This window comes from Trachurus trachurus (genome assembly GCF_905171665.1).
Source record: "Trachurus trachurus genome assembly, chromosome: 7".
NCBI lineage: Eukaryota > Metazoa > Chordata > Actinopteri > Carangiformes > Carangidae > Trachurus > Trachurus trachurus.
This window is the reverse complement of record NC_139901.1, coordinates 30,669,468-30,691,211: the sequence shown is the minus strand read 5'-3', so window position 1 is coordinate 30,691,211 and position 21,744 is coordinate 30,669,468. Positions and strand designations below refer to the sequence as shown.

At 40.1% G+C, this 21,744-nt stretch overlaps 1 protein-coding gene across 1 annotated transcript in view; it reads left to right on the top strand.

Moving 5' to 3' along the window:
- The window catches only part of camta1a (calmodulin binding transcription activator 1a), a gene marked incomplete at both ends in the record, with an annotated part of 373,552 nt that overhangs the window by 11,625 nt on the left and 340,183 nt on the right, over positions 1-21,744 (top strand). The window contains 1 exon segment of the mRNA XM_083975264.1: positions 5,757-5,860. Within this exon segment, the coding sequence (XP_083831390.1) occupies positions 5,757-5,860 (104 nt within the window).

Genomic DNA, 21,744 nt, shown 5'->3' with positions numbered 1-21,744 from the left:
CCATTGATTTGGCCTGTATATCCACAGTGAATGTTGCAAACACTGCTGTTTCAACCAAACATCCATAAATTTGCTTTAAAATCAGAGGAAAATGATGCTGTTTTAAAGTTTTGTAGAGATAACTGTCTGCTTATTCAGAATTTAATATAAACAGGGACTGCTATGTTTGCATATTTTCAATAGTGGTAATTTGTCAAAATGTCAACAATTTAAGATATAGGTTATGCTTTATATAGGAGTGAGTTCTCATGATGGTTATCAGATGGTGAAATTCCCATATAGCCTACTAAGAGCAATTCAGATGTAAGAATACAGGACACTCATGAAAATGATTGATTAGTTTACAGAGCTAATAAACCAGAGAAGACTTAAAATTTCACAGTTGAAAACATTAGAGAGGAAATGCGCGGGTGTGAAGTTTTAAGATTGAGATAGGCAATTTTTTATTTTTTATTTTGTGTGCCCTTAACAAAAAGGGGGGGTATGACAAAGTTTACAAAAAAATGTTTAAGTCTTCACATTGACAGTCTTGATAACTTAGAAACGAACCATTAGCAACTTTCAGGTAAACTAGAACATCCAGGTCAGAGGTCAGTAGGTCAACCCACAGGCTAACCCCATAGCACTAGCGTATCATAACTAAATATTGGTGAAATGAACGAGTTTCGCGGCAGATAATGTGTTATTTAAAGGCTGCTGCATCCTGCTGCCCTGTATATTATGGATATACGCGGCTCTTGGCTGGAGCTAATTTCGTCGGAACTACTTGTAATGACACCAAAGTTATCTGGGTGAGTTAGCCAACATTAAATGATAGCATTTTATGCTAACAATAAGGTCCAACGGCAATTCCCCTTTAAAAAAGAGACGGTAGGCTACTTGTTTCTATGGTAACATAATGTTAACGTAGCCTGTATGTCATATCAGACGAGCGATTCTTTGAGGACTGACAAGAGCAGTGTGATAATAACTCTGCAGGCGTCCGAGGAAACAATAACAAGGACAGGTGGGAGGACAGAGGACAGCGGTGCAGGTGCAGTTACAGTTACACAAACACACATGCACACACCGTGACTGGAGTGTGGAGATATTTTGTGTTTGACGTGGACCGTCACGGTTAAATTACAGCGAACAAAAAGCCACTTAATTACAGCAGCTTGTCTGCGCACATGGGTGAGTTTCAGCTGTTAGCTTAATATTAATCAACGTGTTCGCGTCATGTGAAGTTTACGTTATTTGCCGCTGTTGTATCATCGGCGCTGACTTTTTAGGTTAATATTTTTAATGTCATGGTGTCTTATCTTGTGCATCAGTTAAAACTGCTCCTTACATGCGGAACAAATGGAGGCATGTGCGTGTGTTGGCACAATGAAGAGGCCAAAATGTGTTGTGTTTTTACCCGTTCAATTTGCTCAGGTGGCACAAATGTAATTTGATTATCGTTTCCGGCGGTGGACACAACACAGGATTGTGGTTTCAACGTATTCACCTCTGTGTTAATTTGTGTCGTGGGATTCAGACAAATGGTGAATTTCTGTTGACCTTTACGTTTTTAGTTTTAGTTTTCTCACAGCGCAGTAGTTTATCTGTCCACTCATGTGGATGAAGCAATGGATTTGTGCAAACATAATGCAGTTAAGAGTCCAACTTAGTCTCTTGCAGTTTTCTTCACTGGGCAATTTTCATTACTCACGCTGTGTGAAGTGGCCTCTATTGTTTTTTTTTCATGAGATCCTACCTACTTGCACAACATTATCCAGAATATGTCCAATGGAAATTAATCTTCTATGTTGTCTGCATTAAAGATTAGCTATTTAATGTAGCACAACAATGCTTTGACACATTTTCAGTATATAAAGAAACAGCTATGCAATGAAATGTGCAGCCCTATAAAAAAGTAATGTCAATTTATGATATAATATTATTCACTTATGAGAATGTCCCCTCAACAGTGTTGAGTCATTTCACATCATTATCATTCAGTATGGTTACACGCACATTAGTAATCTGATCATCCCCCAGTAATCTGATTTCTGAAGTGTCCATGTAAGGTTAAAAGATTAAAAGAAACCCACTTAACACGTTGTTAGTCCCCCAGGGTTTACATAGGTTGCTCTGTTACTTGGGGGGGTTGTTAGCTGTCAAATACAAGACTGACATTTCAAAGTAAAATAGAGTTATGTGGCAGCTGTGTCACCTTTCATTTGCACAGCATACTTAACCGAGATGCGTTTTGCATAATTCAGGGCTCCATGGTACAGAGTTGTAGAGAGCCAACATTACTTTGCACTAACACATGTTGTGTAATGGTTGCAGTAATTAAAAGGTTGTGAAATGATTAAAAACAAATGAGATACTACCATTTCACTGCAATAGCCAAGATCCTCTATGCTGTGTCTTCTCATCCCAAGTATTTTAGCCTGCTGGCAGATTGAGCAGATATATCCTCCTGCAGTAGATTTCCCTCCCCGACTCTCATGGCGAGAAAATCCCCCAACAACATACTTGAGACATTTTCCAAAACCAGCTCTGTCTGGTGTTGATGGTGTCGGCGGAAGCTGAGCCAGAGGGCAGCGCTGAATCCTGAATAATCTGCGCCGAGACAGACTTGCCATATGTATCTGCCTCTACTGCTGTCTGTCAGTTGCAAACAGCGAATGTTCAGAGCACATGTTGTAGGATGGGAGACGGCCAAAACTTTTCCTGCTGAGTCAGTGTGGTTTCAGTCTGGTTCTCTATTGGTGAGTGAGTGAGTGGGCTTCAATTCTGAAAGCCCGGGGTCTTCTTGACCCGGCTTTTTTTTTTATTTTTGCAACAAATATGTGGCTCTGCATTAAAGCAAAGACTCTAATTCAAGTTTCTGTTACATATAGGGTTGCAAAATTCCGGGCATTTTCAAAGTTGGAAACTTTCCATGGGAATTAACGGGAATATATGGGAATAAATGGGAATAAATTCGAAATTTACAATATTGAAGGTTGGCCCCTCCTGTTGTCCTTCTGGGTCAAATTGACCTAATCTGTTCCCTTCCTCGATTCTTCCTTTCTCCCTTCCTTCTTTCCACAATCCTTCCTTCCTTCCTTCCTTCCTTCCTTCCTTCCTTCCTTCCTTCCTTCCTTCCTTCCTTCCTTCCCTTCGTCCTTACTTCTTTTTCCTTCCTCTTTTGATCCAGTTGACCTGATCTGTTCCCTCCCTCCATCTTTCTTTCCTTCCTTTTTCCCTTCCTTCTTTCCCTTCTTCTTCCTTCCTTTAACAAATCCGTTCCCTCCCTCCCTCCATCTTTCTTTTCTTCCCTTTCCCTTCCTTCTTTCCACAATCCTTTTCCCCCTCCCTTTACCCTTCGTCCTTACCTCTTCCTTCCTTTTTGACCCAGTTGACCCCATCTGTTCCCTCCCTCCATCTATCTTTCCTTCCTTTTTCTCTTCCTTCTTCCCTCCCATCTTTCCTTTGTCCTTCCTTCCTTCTTTCCCTTCGTCCTTCCTGCCTTCCCTCCTTACTTCCTTCTATCCCTTTGTCCTTCTTTCCTTCATTCCTACCTTCCTTGACCCAGGAGAACAACAGGAGGGTTAACAGGGAACTTAAATATAGTTGGGGAAAATATATTGTAGCATGGGCATACATGTATGTTTGGATATGATACAGTTTGTTTAAATTACCCCCAATTTCCAGTTCATTCCCATAAATTCCCATAATTCCCATGGAAAATATACTATATAGTTCCAAAATTCCCCAGCTTAACTACCCATGGAAAGTTTCTGGAAATTAACTGGAAATTTTTGCAACCCTTGTTACATAGTAAAAAAGAAAGAAAGAAAAAGAAGTCTGCTGTAAAATCTAGCTTCCTTTTTTCTTTGCTACGTCTGATCGTTGAGTTGCAGCATGTTTTCCAAATCGCTCTGGTGGTACCAAGGAGCAGATGCTGTATGTGATTCTTAATTGGGCATAGCGGATGATTACAGATACCTGTGCAGCTGATATAAAAACTACATGCAGAATTATAGTTACAGATGGAAATGGCAAATACTACAGATCTCCGTTCCTTTGGGAGCAATGATGTTCCACCTTATGCGTTCCACTCGGAGGCTCCAAGCCAGCTCCATCTCTGTGGACCGACTGTGAGGTTTCTGGGCAGTATAGCACTCTGTTCTGTTCATTCCCTGTGATTTACAGCAGGCTACATGCAGCCTTATCATGTCATGTAATCAAGCTGCAATAGTAGATTATTTGTATTGGCTTTAAAGTGGTATTTTTTTTGCTTTGGTTGAACTTTTTTCTCTCCTTCCTTTCCTACAGTCAACCAGTGACATCAGTTCCCCCAGGGATCCATAGTCAGCATTCACATCCTCCCTCTCTTTCTCCCATTTCTTGTCCATTCCTCCCTATAGTTACCCCAACCTGCAGTTATACTGTATGAATGTGAAAGGATGCTCATTGCTCAGCGTATGGTTTTTTGGTTTCTAGCTTTAACTCATTTTCAAGCTAAATTGCATTGCACATAAATAGAGTATTTTGCATAACCCTCTGTGAATTTATGTACATTAAATCCACACACATTAAAAAACTGAATAATAGATTCATTTGCACATGCGGGAACATTACCTGGATTAACTAACTCTACATCCAAGATTTGCTATTGTAGCTTGATTTACCGCACATAAATGCATTAGACGTGTGGTATATACAGAAAGATTAAAAGCTCACTGTCTTGTGTGAATGGTGGAGGTGGGGGTGGGGTGGGGGGGATAACCTAAACTTAACTGGCAGCTATAGAGAAAAAAGAGATGCTCGTATTGTTTGCATGCTGTGATATTTCCTTAATGACATAATCCGATGTATTTGTGTGTATTCACACTTTGTAATAGACCATGCAGCTTTATCCACACTGACTTTATATATGATGCAGAAAGAGAAAGAGAGTTGTTTTGACCAGAACTGCAAAAAAAAAAAGGTTCCTCTGTCATTTCATTTCACAGTGATTGACAGTCACAGATTACCTTCATTTAAAATCATTGTTAATGATAAGATTTCCATTCTGTATGTAAATTAACCAATGCATTTTTCAACATAAGGCTGTATCCTATACTCACCATTACAGCGTTCTTCATGATATTATAAATTCAACACGTTTTCGTCTCCCTAAACAAATATAGTTTGTTTACACTTAAGCCATCTGCATATTTGAGCAGGGAAAAAAGCAATAGGAACGAAATGAACATTTTGAATGCATCTGTGCATGAGGGTGTCTTCATATACCGTTCTGTTTTATAACACTTGTGATACTGATTGTGAAATAAATTGGACTGAACGACATGCATTATGATGTAAGCGTTGGGCCTGGTAATCGTAATTATTTCCCTTAATGATATCCCACATTCTGGCATGCAGCACACAGATTCCCATACGAAATCCCCATACACTATAAACTCACTCAAGGGTGTTTATTGTGTCTAAATAATGAATAGACACAGCCTTTACAAGTTGACAGTGAAAAATTTCTGGCGAACTCCCCTGATAGAGTGCATTTCACAGTAAAATAATTTAGCCGGGCACAAAATAAAATGTATGCAATACTCTGTTTTTTAAATTAATTTCCTAATTCAGTTGGAGATAGTTATTTTATAGTCAGCGTTTTGCAATGCAGAGAGCGAGACAGAGAGAGACTGATAGACTGATAAAGAGGGGAGACGAAGCAAGTCAATAAGGTATGAGGCCTGTGCTAAATCATCTGTTTTTGTCTGTCTCGCTCCCTATTGTAGATGAACATGGACATTTGAAAATATACCTGCCCAAGAAGCTGCTTGAATGTCTACCAAAATGTACCTCGCTGCCAAAGGAGAGACACCGGTGGAACACTAATGAGGTAAGGCCACCGCCGCTCCTTATCGTACCACTTTCTTCTCAGTCCATCTCTGCACAAAAGGTGTCCTCATCCAAACGACACGTTGCTTCTCCAGGTAGATTTGTAAGTCAAGTGAACTGTCTTCAAAGCCGTACCTCATAGTCATACCTCTCCACAAAGTTCCTCCAATCCACCAATAATATAACCCTAACCCTTCTCTTGGAGTTTAAACATGTCATAAGATAACAGCGAACCTATTACCGTGTGACATATTGAATGTATTTAAATATATTATGTTTTAGTGGGATCTCTGGATCAGATTACAGCTACCGCACAATTTGTCATGCCTGTTTAAACTGTATGAAAATGTTTTGGAGGATTTGTTATGTTTTATTCCTACGCTTCACTTCACATTTTATATTATGTCTGACATTTACAGTTCAACTTAAAAAAAAGTACACCGTCGACTCGTCACCCTTGCAATAATTTAGGGGAAATTATCTTAAAATTGATTGTCTTAAAGGGCCCAGAGCTGCTTCTTCTGTCACGCAAATTAACTGCTATCTGTGCTTTGTGTGGTGCCGAGGTCAAATACAAGAATAAACCACAAAACAGTGAGAAAAAACATTTTCTCCCCTTTTTTTTTTTTTTACCTTCCCTGTTTAGACGGAGACAGTTGTAGTTTATGTTTACTATGGATTTGCCAGTACTTCACTCTGGAAGGGAAACGCTGTTTGGCACAAATCAAAGGTTAATGTCAATTGCAGATTGAGTCTTATTCAGAAAAGACTTCACTCACTGCCGTGTTTAGCCGGCGTCACAAGGGCCTCTCCATGTAAAAATGTAAACAGTGTTTAACATCGGCGCTGTGGAAGCTCTAGGTGTCTTGTGCATTTCATATTTGCATCACATTAGGGAAGATGACACACCGCTTTACATTTTCTCTCCTGAAAATCAAATCCAAATGTCACTGGCTTTTTGTGAGAAGATGTCACAGGTGGTCGTTTTACCTAAAGGAGACACATTTAAGTGTTTTTTTTTCCCCCTCTTGCTTTTAATTATCTACTTAAAAGGGAAATTTGTCTTGTTTGATGTTTGTGGTGTTTAAGGTACGTGTGTACCTTTTTTTTTGAAGTCTCCTGACAAAGTGAACTGCTGCATTCATTAACAGGGATGTGTTTAGACACATCTGTTCACCTGATGTTTTGTCAGCTTTTCTACACGTAAAACAAATCTCTATATAGTCAGATGTGCAGAACAAATGAGATGAACATGTTATACCAAGGCAGTTTCCTTTTTTTTTTTTTTTTTAAAACAACCTCCGTGATACAAGTTAAACGTAGACATTCATTTGCCGTTGGATTATTTAATTGCATTGATGCACAAACGTTATATTACATTTCCCTAACAGCGACCTCAGAACTCATTTGCCAAGCCGCCTCTTTTCTCAGGGGACAGGTTGATAAATTCCTCTTTTCATTTCCACCTCTGATAGACAAAGAAAACCCGCTCTTCTTCTCCTTCTCCTTCCTCTTCTTCCTCTTCTTCGTCGTCTGCTCAGAGAAGAACTGAATGTAATTAGACCTAAACACACTCCATGACAAATCTTAAAACCAATATGCAAAAATCAACCATCCATGCTTTTGATTAACAAATTGTGACCATATAAATATAGTCATCTGCAGTGATGAAAGTTAATTGACTGAAAAACAACCAGATGATAAGGCACCAACCAGACAGCCTCGTTTCTAAGGAACAGGATATTCAAAAACACAATCTGTCATCGACGTACAGTTAAATATTATTTTACTCCCACTTTGTGTAGTTGATATATTTTAGAAGATATAGCTGAAGGGACTAATTTATCTGTGGTAAAGACGTGGAAGTAGACCAAAATTGCAGTAGCAGGAAATACCCCATAGTTTCACTATCACTCGCGGTCTTCATTCATGTCTCAATCTGTCACATCTTTTCACACTTGCCCTGTCCCAGTTATGAAAGGAAAATGTATAACGCTCGTCGTGTGTTTCTAATTGGCTGATGTTGTAACTTGTTTGCCCTGTTTGACCTGCATTGTGCTGCTAGCAGTCTAAATTAATTAACACGGCTATGAAATTGATCTCAAAATGTAAGTCTAAGCATTTGCAGGGGGGATAAATGCTGTCGGCCACAGTTGTTAGCATGTCTTTGTCATTTCTTACCAAATTAAATCATAGCAGGCATATTTCACCATGTTGTGTGTGTTACTGGGCTGCTGCAGATTCTCCAGTGGAAGTTTGGTATTTCTGAGAGGATATTGGAAAAAATGAGCAATAAAAGGAAAGAAAAAAAAAAGATGGTTTCAGTGGCGTTGTGGTATGAATGCCAATAGTGTTTTCCAGGGTTGAGGAGAGCAAGGCAACCTTTCCTAAAACCAAGGACGTTTCTTTTTTTGTGCAGACCATGCAAATCAGAGTGTTTGTGGCTCATTGGTGGCAGAGAGACAGACAGGCAGGGAGGGAGGGAGGGAGGGAGGGAGGGGGGGATCAGAGAGGCTCTTGTCGGCGCAATAGTGACTCTTAGTGAAAGTGACACCTCATCAATTCTATGCATATTTCTGGCACCAGCTCGGCATGCTTAATGCACTAATTTCCCACCTTTTTAAGATTTAAGGAATCTCAGTAGTCTGGTAGGTTGGAGCCGTTAATGTTCATTTGAGCAAAAGGGAAATTGATTGTGTGACATATAATTTAGTTATTTATCTCCTATAGCAACATTTAGCTCACACAGTTTAACCACTAAAGCTGTTATTGTTATGTAACACAACTTGTTCCTCTCAAGCAGACATGTCGGAGTTCGAAATACTGTGAAATACTGAATAATCAATGAAGACATTTTGGTATCACTTATAAAATTGCAAAGGTAATTTCTTATAGACAAAACCATTAACTGAGAAAATAATTTGATTAATTGATACCAGAAACCCTAGAAAGTATTTCTAATATATTATGTTATGCTGTAGAAGAGAATATATTTTTGAATGCTTGGCTGTTATTGACATTTATTTTGCTGTATAGCTAACATCAGGAGGATTTTTTTTTAACTCAGTGATAGTTTCCCATTATTTGCATCAACTGTCACTTAATGACAACGTTAACTATTGGGCTATAGATTTTGCTATTGAACGTTTTCTCTAATAAATTGATTACGTTAAATCAGATGAGTCTTCCTCTGCTGCAATCTGCACTGTTATGAAGACAACAGCTTGCAAATCTTTATTTGGGTTTATAATAAATCAATCACTTGACACTTGCAGCTATCAGTCATCTCTGCTGCCATGTTGTTATATATCTATCTATTATTTCTGCACAGTCATATAGTATATGCACTGTATTCCTGACCTGACTGCAGAGCTTTTTAAAAAGCTGCAAATACTGTATGAAGGAATATTCAAAAAGTGTCTATTGTTCCTCTCTTCCTTCCTTCCACCTACTACTTCTTTTTTTTTTCTGCAGTTGAACATTACTCGCTCAAATCTGTGATAATTCAGTTTCACTTTCATTCAGAAGAGGTACACACTTCATTTTACTTTTGGTGATTGAGGATACAACTTGCTGCTTGGAAACTTTAATCTGGAAGGAGAGCGAGTTGAGGGGGGGTTGGGAGGGGTTGGGATAGGGGGGGTGTTGCCGGTGAAGTGAAGCTAATGCAGAACTATTCATTTCAATCTCATTCTCATGATTCCTCTGTGTAGTTTCATGAGAAGGGGGGTGCGCAGGAATACATTTCAAGCATTTACTGGAAAATTAGATAAACCAATCGAATCAAAATTCAAGGGAGAGGATGGGAGTTTAGAAGGTTGAATGGTGCTCTCATCATTGAATCATGAGCAGCGTGCAAGGTTACGGATATGCTATCAGCCTTCAAATTATCAATGGGAGAGAAGCACCTGGCAGTGCTTGAGAATTTACTTAGCAAGTGTAGTGGAGAAAAAAACAAGGTATTATTGAAAGACACACAAAGGGAGGTTATGATTGGAATAACATTTTTTATGTAGAAATAATAGTGACATTTCTGTGATTTCTCATCTGTTAAAATGAGACAAGGCGATGATACTCACTTCCACTTAATAGCGGGTTTACACAGGGAAATAGAAAAACCTCCCGAGGTCTATATTTACCTTGTTTGTGTAAACTCGCTCTCTTCAGCCATTGATGTCCAACGTGTCCTCTCAGGTGAGATGCATCCTTACAGAATTCCTCTCAGGTCTGCAATTGTCTGCTCGCTGCCCTGGCACCGTGACCTCTATTTTGCTAGACATTTCGGTCGAGATTAGAATCTTTTTAAAGAAGGGCATCTCACACAGGAAGGGCTTTAGGCTTATATCCCTTTCAAGATCAAACAGAGTCAGGCTGATGTTTGGCTACGCCGGCGTGAGGGTTACAGGACTTTAGATGTAGCGCTGTAGTTTTTTTTTTCTACCAGTGCTGTTTGCAGGGTGGACTTCTCGGTCTTACGGCTCTGATTCCGGGCCGTGTATTATTATGAGATTCAAAGCAGGCGTTACACCCGTTGAGAAACTACCAGTCGAAGAAAGGAGCTGATTTTATTTGGCTCGACTTTTTCTGCTATTCAGTTTGAGTTTGCCCCCCCTAACTATGTACTTCTGTAGCAGCTCTTGTGGGCACAGAGGCTGAATGACAGCTTTTATGACTTGCCACGAGAGTCCTGAGGACAAGAGTGAGCAACGTTTTCTCTGCTGCAACTCGCTGGATTAGACTCCTCAGTGAGCCTCCGTGTAGTGTACATAGACACGAACCTTTTTGCCGACTTTTAACAAGTGCGACATTATAAAGCATCCACAAACAGAGAAAAATTTGCCAATTTTGGTGAAGTGACGATATTCCTTAGTCACTCAGTCTTAAAAAGCAGAGGCAAAGGGAGTACAGCATGAAGCCCTTGGTTGAGGGAGGACGCTGGGCCTAAGCTGGTGTGACACCCACAGCCTTTAATGAAAGGCACAACGCTCTGAGTACTGTGAGCTTCCCACTCAGCTTAGAGGAGGGGGCCGCTTCTGAACTGGTGCTGAACCAAAACAGACAAGAGAGCATCAGCTCAGGCCTCCACCGGCCTGCTACACATTTAATGCCCCTGTCGTCAGGAATAATCCTCTCTGCCTCACGCCACCGCCAGCAGCGGCACAGCATGGCGCCTACATGCAATATGCCACCGCTCAGGCCAGAGCAGGAGCACCAACAGAAACACTTAGCGGACTCACCGGGGGCTGAGGGAGGGAGGGAGGAGGTGGAATTGATCAAAAACCACAACAAATGAAATCAAAGGTGAGATCGGATAAACCTGAGAGACTGTCAGTAACACTATAAGATAAGTGCTGTAATGACAAGCGCAATTGGACGCAGTGCAGTTTAATCATTCACTCCTTAGCTCTCACTAAAATATAATCTGTGTGTTAACCTGCTCCATGCTACTGTGTTATCTCGAATCCTGCTGCTATGATTTTACACAACAATACACTCCCTTGAATGCAATTACAGAGAGGAAATGAATATTTTTATTCACTCATTTAGTCTTTAAAAACAGCAATGCCTCTTTCAGTGTTTAAATTAAAATGCATGTCACGTGTGAAACAGAGAAAAGGTGAATCTTGACTGTTACCTAATTTGTGTTCACACTGGTATCTCTCTGCCACAATCATCCAGTGGTATGTTTTTCTCACAGCAGTAATATCTAAATCTACATTAAATTTAGTGTATTTGTTGTATATGATGAACAGTGTCTCAAGTTTTTCTTTTGACTTTATTTACTGTGGTCAACTAAACTATTGCTTAAAGCCCCACTGTGTAACTTATTTGGCTTTTTATTAGCAAAAATCAAATATGTCTTTCATAAATACGTATTTCACTGAAGTTGAATCACACCCGCATACAAATGAAAGCTTTCTGGTACCTTAGAATGAGTTGTTACAAGTCGTTACAAATACATAAGTGGGCGACGCACCGAACCGAGGCGGCCATGTTGCATCACCATTTTTTTTACGTCGAGCGGCAGCGTGACCGTAGGTAACCACGGAAACTCAGCGGAGCTGTGGGCTCGGCCTGTTAAAACTGTCACCACTGTGTAGTGTGAGGAAGGACGGAGGCACTGGTGTTGCATTCAGGTGCAGTCAGGCAGACGGCCGAGGATGTCATTTTACTCCACCAGAGAAATACGGTAAAACGTGGGTCAGGTTAACAATACTACATCACCATGACAACATATTGTCACGCCTGTATTGTTTTGCCTCGTGCTGGCGGACCACAGACGCTTGTTTATCCTATTACATGCGCTTGTTTATCCTGTTACATGCAGCGTCTCTTGTCTGTCTGACGTCTGCCCGATTTCACGTGAATGCAACATCAAGAATACGTTCAGATATGCAACCGCACCGCTAGATGGGGGGAATTCCTACATATTATACCTTTAAAAAATCATATATGGCTCAGTTTGTTCTCTTCAGATTGTGTCTTATCTATTTATATTTAGAAACGGGGTCTTTACCTTTATGGAAAAAAATTCAGAGTCAAATGTCATCTTCTTTTAAATGCATGAACAATTGGCAGTCCTCCTGATGATCATTGGTCACTGGTGTGTTCAACCATTGGCACAACCTTCACAAGTACCGCCCTCTGATGATTCAAGTCCAGCTGGTCAATGTTGTTGCTAGATAACATTAAATAAACAGCATTTGCCTTGTCTCCATGAAGCTTATTCAGTCTTGCTGCATTACATAAAAAAAACACAGTAAGTATCTCTCGAATTAGCAGGATAGCCAAGGCGCATAGGAAACCCTTCGCACCCTGACCTATTTGGTGTGTGCGTTGCATGCCAGCTTTTATTCATAGCACTGGATCCCACTCAGCCTTTTACAAACAAAACAAATTAGACTTTGCATGGAGTGCTCAACAGGCCAGTAAGACTTTGAGTTTGAAACTCCTGGTGCTAAAGCTGGAGCGTCCCCTTTGGAATATCCTGACCTCATTAAAACACTGGCTGGATAAAAGCTTTCTCCTATGGATTAGTATGACTCGTATTAGAGAGATCTTACTACCCAGGTCAAATTAGCAGGTACTACCTTCATTTGACTCTTTATTACCAAGTCGTGATACATTTTCTGTCATTATTACACCGCCAAACCTGGACAGTCAGGGAGTGTGTTGTTTTCATGGACACCAGTGTTCAGAGAATTCACCTAATCGAACGCAAGGTCACGCTTGATTAAATGTTTATCTTCATTTGAGCTCCTTGCCATGCATGGTTTTCTCTGTGGAAAGTAATTAAAATGACTCCCACCAACTGCAAATGTTTACAGAAATGTTCATTAGCTTCTTCCGGGCAATCATCGGAAATTAAAGGTCATGTTTGTCCATCTATCTGTTTATTTGTTTGTTTGTTGGTTTGGTTTTTTCATATTTATTTTCTCCGTTTTTCTTCAGTAACAGGTCGTGAGACACTTGTCACTGAATAGAATATGTGCAGTGCATCCTTTGGGGGATCTTTTTAAACCAGGGTTCAGGTTTTATTTATATCAGCTCTTCATTGAACCACTCAGGTTGAGATTTAGATGGCAAAATGCCTGTGCAATTTATTCCCGCTGCTCAGAGAGCACAGTTATTCAGCCACAGTGTTGCAGAATGACAACTCCTCACCATTTCTTTTCAAAGTGTTTTTAATAGGAACACCCGGGCTAATCTATGCCTATGTCAAGCCCGTGTGGAGTGATCATATACTTTCATCTGCTGTCGTTTCCACTCGATTCCAGTTTACTAAATATATTTCATGGTGCTCTTTTTCATCACATTTTGGCTCATGAAAGCAGAAAAACAGAGAGATAAGGAGCTGGTGGAGTTTTCTTTGGATGGCTGACTTCATAGTAACTTCCTGTGAGTTTGATAGCTTTACTGATTGCCAGCGTTGTGGCTTACTGTGAAGTGTCAATTGCAAGGCTACGTTGTAGTGAGGCAGTTGTAATAGGAACCCACCAGTCGGGTCATTCAGGGAGTCCTGCGTGCTATAGGGACCCTTTGCTTTTTCCTCTGGATGCGCACATCAAGGCAGGGGTCCTCGGTATCATCTGAAGGCAGGGGTATCCACTCAAAATTGCATGACCTCTATTGTAGCAGATACAGGTCACTCCACCTCCTGTGGGAAGCCTCTAAATTGAACCCAGCTTGTGTCTTTGATTTCTTTCCAGCTCTCTCTTCCTCTGGTTTCCCTCCTTTACTCTTCTTATCTTCTGTCTCCCTTTTCCCTCATGTGTTCACTGAGCTGCAAAGCTATTCAGGTATAGACGCCGGAAAAGATTTCTAACTTTCCCGCTGAATTGCTGGGTCAGGATTTTTCTGTGCGGAACCATTTTGTAATGGAGTTGAACTTTATTTACTAGATAAAGGAAAATGAGTTCTGCATTTGATGTGCACGTCTGTGCTTCAATAAACTGCTATATTGTTTCTCGCGGCGTAGATGTTCATATGAGTGAATACCTCTGTTCTGCCAGCCATGAATGGGATTGAATGGCAGGAGTATTATCATATTTACTACCATGATCCTGTCTGTAATCTAAGTAGCGTCTCTGAACTTTTTTAAGTGCATATTTGCAAACTGATATGTTTCCTTTTGTATATGATATAGTATATTGTTCCACTAGTGGTACTGGAGCTGAAAAAACCCCATCTCTCGTCACCTTGCGGAGAGGTTATCCATATAAATAACATTTTCAGGGGACAGTGTTCTTTGACTTTCAGTAACTTGTGTGTGTTGATTCATTGGTCTGTCTATATAACATTTCTTGACCTAGAAAAGTATTGTGTCTTTTCTTTGAACCTTAGAAGAGCTCTTCATGTAGAGGAACTGTGTTCTTTCTTTTTAAATTCATAGTAAGATATTCAGAAAACAATATGTATGAAAAGAATATAATTTGTCTGATTTTTTTTAATTTTTTATCTACAGCAGCAATTAAGTGATACGAAATTAACAACAAGCAGCCTCTAACCATTTAAATACAGAGGAAATTTTAGCAAATTGGCCAAAATGGAAACAAAAAAGGAAACTGGAGCTTGGAGGAAAAAAAATCTGCTACTCACAGAGGAGCCACATCAGAGAAAACATATAATAAAAGGGAAATTTAGTACCGCAAGAGTGCCAAGTGACAAGAGTAGACAAAAAGATGCATGGAAAGAGATTGCAAACAAAATTAATGCCAGCTCTAGTCTTGTCGTTTGTACCCAGTGGAATACAAAAAAAGTGGTTTAACATCCTGTCAGAAGTGTGTCAGGAGATTGCAGCTTACAAGAAGGCTGCTTGTGCAACTGGTAAGCTATAAAATTACTCTATTCTGAATTATGCATATTACTTCAGATAACGTATTGTTCATGACCAGTGCTATATTGTTCAGCGAGTGTGCTTAATGCTTTGGGACCGCCGCCTGTACAGTCAAATGATTCAGGCTGACATCACATCTTAGAAAACGTTGTGAGAGAAGAACAGGATGCGGTTTGATGTTCTGCTGTGTACTGCAGGTGAAGTAATCTATGTGGGGAATAAAGTTTTTCTTTTTCTGTACCAACCAACTATAAAAAAGGCAGCAATGTGAACAATTGAACAAGTAGCAGCCTGTACTGTAGGCACAACGGATGGCACAGCGTCGTCATCGTGGTGGTTGTGTGTTTGCGGCGATAGCAACGTGGAGCGACTGCGCTGTACTTGACGACGTATGTTCCTGAATTCTTCTTAAAATATTAGATGACGTTAACTCCGCTCCAGTCTTCTTTCTATTGGTAATCCCTGTTCTCTGTACTTGGGAGCTTTGTAGCTCCTTATCAGTCAGTCATCTCCTCACACTCAGTGCTGTCAGCGCAGGAAAAAGCTGCTTTGCTCCAAAAGGAGCTTCTCTCTCTGTGACGACCGAGGGGGCACCTGTAATTCTAACATTTGTCTGCAAAGGTGTTTGAAAACACTGGCGTCACACATTTCATAACCTTTATTTAAACTCTGAGATATATTGAGGAGTAACCTCATTTACAATATAGCCGAGATGAAACACAAAACATATAAGGACAGAATAGAAGACAAGACATTTGAAACAAAGCATAACAGAATACCGGAAGTTAAAGGTGACAAGGATAAATTGAATAACATAAGTGTAGTTAAAAGCAGGAGCAGTTAGAGGTAAAATAAGATATAGTTATGGTTTTAAATTGTCCTATTGATAGAAGTGAGGTAAGTTTCAAATGATTTTGCAGAATCTAAAACTAACATAAAAGTTGCCTCAATAAGTTTCTTCCTGCAGTGAAAGGGAAAGGATGATTTGTTTCTGTAGAAAAAGCCTATTTTTTGTCTTAGTTTAATTACCAGATTAGATACATGATGTTTGAAGGTGAATTTGTCATCGATCCAAAGTCCAAGATATTTGTGTTCAGAAACTGCATTAAGAACCAGTTTGTGATTGTTGAGATCAACTTGTAAATCAGTTGCAGAAATGTGTAAAAAAGGAAAAAGACCCCACATTTCACTCTCATTGTTTTTTCCGTCTTTATTACTGCATCAATTGTATTCTCTACGAGAAGAGACTGTTTGGACAAGTAGAAAAGATGTATCCCATCAAGTCTGCTATATCAAAATGAAGTTAACAAGTCACCCCCCAAATGTATGTTTGAAGTATAATTATATAAGCAATGATGTTTAGATACTAAACTGCAACAGCAAATATGTTTAGGTTTAAGTTTATTTATTTAGCACACATTTATATTTGACGGTGCAAGGAGGGAACAAAGCCGATTGGCTTGTACATGAAAAAAACATGGTCATAAATATGCATGCTTTTGAATGCAACTGCTTCACAAATAATCCTAAAATTGTTGATAATGCGTGATCGTATTGCTGTTTGATGTATCTTTATGATTATTGCAATTGTTATGTGATTGTTGTTTTGATTTGATGTGCTCTCGACGTCATTGAAAATGAGGGTTTACCCTCAATGGCTTTCGAGATCTAAAAAACTAATTACAACAAAACAAATTTCTATGGCTAAGAAATAAACATAGAGGGAAAAAAAAGAGATAAAGTGCATACACAATCAATGTTATATGAGCAAAATGAGCAAAAATGAGGAGATAGAGAACAAAGTGATCAGTATCAAATAGAGACAATGGAAATAAGGTACAAAAAAAAGACAGTAAGGATGTGGGATATGGAGAGAGCGGGAAATTCAAGAAAAGTTAAAGCAGAAGTGAGTGATCCGGTCGTTTTCGCTAATGCTGCGTTCCAGGCAGGCTTTTGAAATCGTAAATTACAGCTTCAAGTCACAACTTACGACTTTGTAGCGTTCCAGGCAACCCACTCGTGTTTTTCCGACCTGTTTTACCGGTGAAAGTCACTATAACGGCCACTCGTAACTTCCGACCGGTGAACTCGTACCAGATCGAACTGGTACCACTTCACGGTCGGAAAAATACGAGTTTCCTTGAACGCACCATAACAGTCCTCGTCCCTACGTCACCACATTCACGGCGTTCCTTGGCTGCACACACAGCCCTGCATGCCGTTCTCTCTCCTCATTGGATAAAAACTGTAGGATACGATAAATGTTTTCTCTTCGGCTCAGAGCAGAGCAGAGGGACTGAGAGACCCGTGTTTCAGTCCAAACACTCTATGTAAGTGATTGCTGTCGGAAGATATAACTATTTAAGACTTATATTAACACAAATATATCACTTACTTCTGCTTTAAGATGTATTTTTAGCTGCTTTTTAAAGAGTGAATAGGAAGCTATAGATCTTAGCGAAGGAGGTAGTCCATCCTGTATAGGACATATTAAATTGATGGTGTGATGTTCAGATAGAAATAATAACTACTGACCAAAAGTTGGATGGTGGGTTAGAAAGTACACGACTGTCACAGCAGAGACAAGGGGGGGAAAGATTGTGGTTTTCCAGGATCAGATTGTGAGGATTGTGATTAGCTCCAAAGAGGAGCGACTGTGTAGAGCAGTGTGACAGACTTTCATTATAAGTTACAGTAGGTTGTGCTGTGTTTAAGAGAGAGCACAGCATTTGATTGCATTACACTGTATCGCATGATGACTCCGGTACTTTGTCCATCTCCTGCGGTTACTGACTTAACTGCACATAGATTTTAAAGCACGCCACATCCCTTCTTTGTGGTTCTGATGGAGTAGATCCATCTGAGCAAACACCATCTCGTCTGAGCTCCTTGTGGAAATCTACAAAAAAAAAAATGTGCCTGTGCTAGGCTGAGCTTGGTCTGAGTTCATATTTGGAAGGCTTGCCCTTTCAGTTGTATTTTTGTTGTCCATTTTTAGATGTTCTAAGTTGTTTCGTAACGCTTCATGTAGCTTGGTATTTGTTCGGCTCTACTGCTTGTCCCATTTTGTATTTCACCAAGGTTAAACAACAGCGCCGGCCGGCAGAAGAACACCATGTATCTTTTTTATTTTTGTTGAGAGAGTGAAAGCAGGCAGCAGAGAGAGGCTACTTCAACTTATTCCTTAGAGGGAAAAGAGGAGCTGTTTTTAGAGTATCAAAAGAGCACATCAGTTCCACGCTACAAAATATAACATGTTAGGATGGAGGATGGAGTTGCGGTCGGAAGATACTTCATCTGGCGCCGGATGGAGGAGGTTGCCCTGACACGGAGTGGATGATTCACAGACGTTCTCCAGGAAATCCCTTTGACTGTTCTTTAGACTCGGTAGGAGGCCCTGGCGTTTGGGTAATCAGTGGAAGGCCACATGGGTTCTTCTGATTCACGGCATCCTTCCTGCTTACCCTACTCGCTTTTCTTTGGTCTATCTCTCTCTATCTCCGTCTCTTCACTCGCTGTCTCTCTTGTTGTGTGTTGGTCTTTGATCTCTAAAGGTCCTTGAGAATGAAGAGCCAGCAACAACAGCAGGCTGGGATTCTCTGTGGGCCTGTTTGGATCCCAGCCCATCATGCCCTTTTCTATCTGATGGACGGCTGCAGGCATTGCAGTGCCTCTATAGCCCTGCTGTATTAGGCCTTCATCTGATTAAACCCTTTCTCATTGTCAAAGGCGGGGAACTAGAACTAGGGCTATCATTGACCTTGTTTGTAAGCAGCAGGGACGGTCTTAAAATGCAAGCATTTTCTTGCATTTATTCATTCTTTAATGTCTTTAATGATCATTTTTTTCTTGCAAAACAAAAGAGGCTGTTAAGCTGATGGTTGCACTTCTTCCCAATTTTAGGGGGAAACCTGTATTTAATGGAGTCAAACTAGATCCATCTCATACTTTTATTTTTAGCTCTCCCTCTGCATGTGTTAAGCATTTATAAAAAAAAAAAAAAAAAATGCAGACGAGGAACCTGAGCATTTGGCAGGTTGACACAACTGTGGATACACAGCTGACTGGGCTGTCATTTCTTCTTGTTTAAAACCTGGCAATCCCAAAAGCACGGGTGACTAACGAACAAGGTGTTAGCATCAAATCACACTTTTCTTTTTCCAGTCCAGTCCAAGTAAAGTCTTGTTTCTAGAAATTTTCCTGCAGATCCAATATATCCTATTTTTAATTAATATCCTGAAGGAACCAAAATGCTAATTAGAATGAAGTCAAGTGCAAAATCAACAACTTAAAATTTTAAAACTGAATTTTTTCTGGTATCTGCACCTTCAGGCCTACAATATTCAAAGTTATTTCATATATAACTTAAGGGTTTGCCATTTTTATCAATGGCAGGAGCAGAATACATCTTAATTTATAACATTACTCTGGCATAGGTCACCGTGACCTTTTGGTTTACCTATATGTTGTTTTTCACACTATCAAAGGTCATTCTCCTTAAGTTCATTGTTGTTTTTTCCCCCCTATTAAAAGCTGTCCATCCAGGCAGCTCGTATAGGACCGGTGGTCCAGCAGGATTTAGACGTCCTTTTGGTTCAATGTCCTTGAGGCTTTTGTTCGTCTGGGCAGCATGTGAAGTCCCTTTTCTCTTTGAGATGTTTACACATCAGTAAAACTGGCTGAATTTGAAAAATAAAGCTGACAAGGACATAATGATCCATCCCACAGGTCCCAGATCCAGGACTGAGCAAGTTCTTAAAAACCTTTTTAGCAAGGATAAAGTTGCAGAGTAAGGAAACTCTCAGTAGGTTTGTCTTCTAACGCTTGTTTAAAGTGATAGGTCATTTATTCTGTTAGTTTCCAACAATCCCTTCTTCTTTGAAGTCGTATATAGAACAGGAACGACAGAATCCACCTTGTGCTCTACCTCCGTTTGGCTCTGGTCTCTATAGCTTCTCTGCTGCAGTCTCTCATATCCTGCCTAGAAGTGAGCACACATCCAATAAAGATCGAGGACAAAATAGTTTTGCAGTGAAGAATGAATTATACTAAATGTTAAAGGAAAGTGGACACCGAATTGATGAGTAACACCGGAGTGAGGTGTATATTATCTAGTGTGAGTGATCTGTGCAGCTTATGGAGTTTCGCTGCAGGGAAGTTGATTTTGACTTACTCCTTACAGAACGGAGCAATGGCACAAATTGGAGAATATGATTTAAAGTTAAGAGGGGAAAGAATAGGAACAGGCTTGAAGAGATGGAATAAACCTTTCAATTGATATGAAACAGTTTTTAATTTAAATTTTTGACACAATTTTTTTTTTTTTTCCAAATATTTCCAGTGCAGTCCCACTTCAAGATATGCGGCTTGTTTAATCCCTTATATTTCAGAGCTTGTAAAGCACTGAACCTGAAACGTATTTGAATGAATGTACATTACAGATAGCCAATGTGTCTGACACAGCACTCTGCACCGGGCGCCGCCGTGCTTAGCTCTAGCTTTTTGTACTGTAGCTCCTCTGACCACTGAGAATTTTTTTTTTCCATCTTTTCATCTTTAGTCTTTTTATTCTGTAGGTTTGACTTTGGCATAATTGAATTTTCTGCCTCCGATTTTTTTTTTTTTTTTTGTGTGTGTGTGACGGGTTATGATTCTGAGTAGCCGTCGTAGCTGTATAATCGTCGTAGCCATGGTGACGTAGTCGATTGTTGTCTGTCTGACCCCTTTGCCGGTGATTGGTGTTGATTTTTTTTCCGTCGTCGTTGTTGTTGCTGTTGAAAGACGGCAGCGTTCGCTCTCCAGCTTGAGCCTAAAAGGTTGAAGTGTCAACACAGTGTATTTCGAGAGTCCATAATAACCTGTCCTCACCCCCCCCGCCCTCCCTCCCTCCCCCTTCCTTCCACCCCCCCTCACCCCTCCCCTCCTCCCCCCCTCAGCCTGTCCTTTAGCAGAACCTTGAAGCACCATTGAAATTCATGCACTGCCTTTTGAAATCTCTGTTGATGAGGCAACATGGACCCACAGTGGCTCTGCTGTTCTCCCCACTGCAGGATATTTTTCAAAGTCATGTTTATATACTATAAGTAGAAAGGGAAGTGAAAATGCTTTGATGGTATCTAACAATGAAAATGCTTAGAAATCTCCTCTGGACTTGGAGGCATAAATGCTCGAGCTCAGCTGTGATTCTCCCATGACATGTTGACTTTCTCAATAAGACAAGCTGGCAAATTGTTTTTCCTGCATTACACGTATAGTGACTCTTGGGTTATATTATGTGAAGCCAATGATGCGTGACACCCTGAGACAAAACATCCCAATCGCAAGTTTATAATCGTAAAGTAGAGGCTGAGATATACAGTATTTGTGGGCTGATATGAATGTTTATGAGTAATTATGTTGCAGTATGATTCAGATTCATTGTCGATACTTTGCTCCACTGCAGAAAAGTTGCAGGAAAAGTGGCACAACGTCACTGCCATATAACATTTGTCCTTGCCAACTCGCTTTATACTGAAAGCATACATTTGTTCACGTACGTCATTTGGATT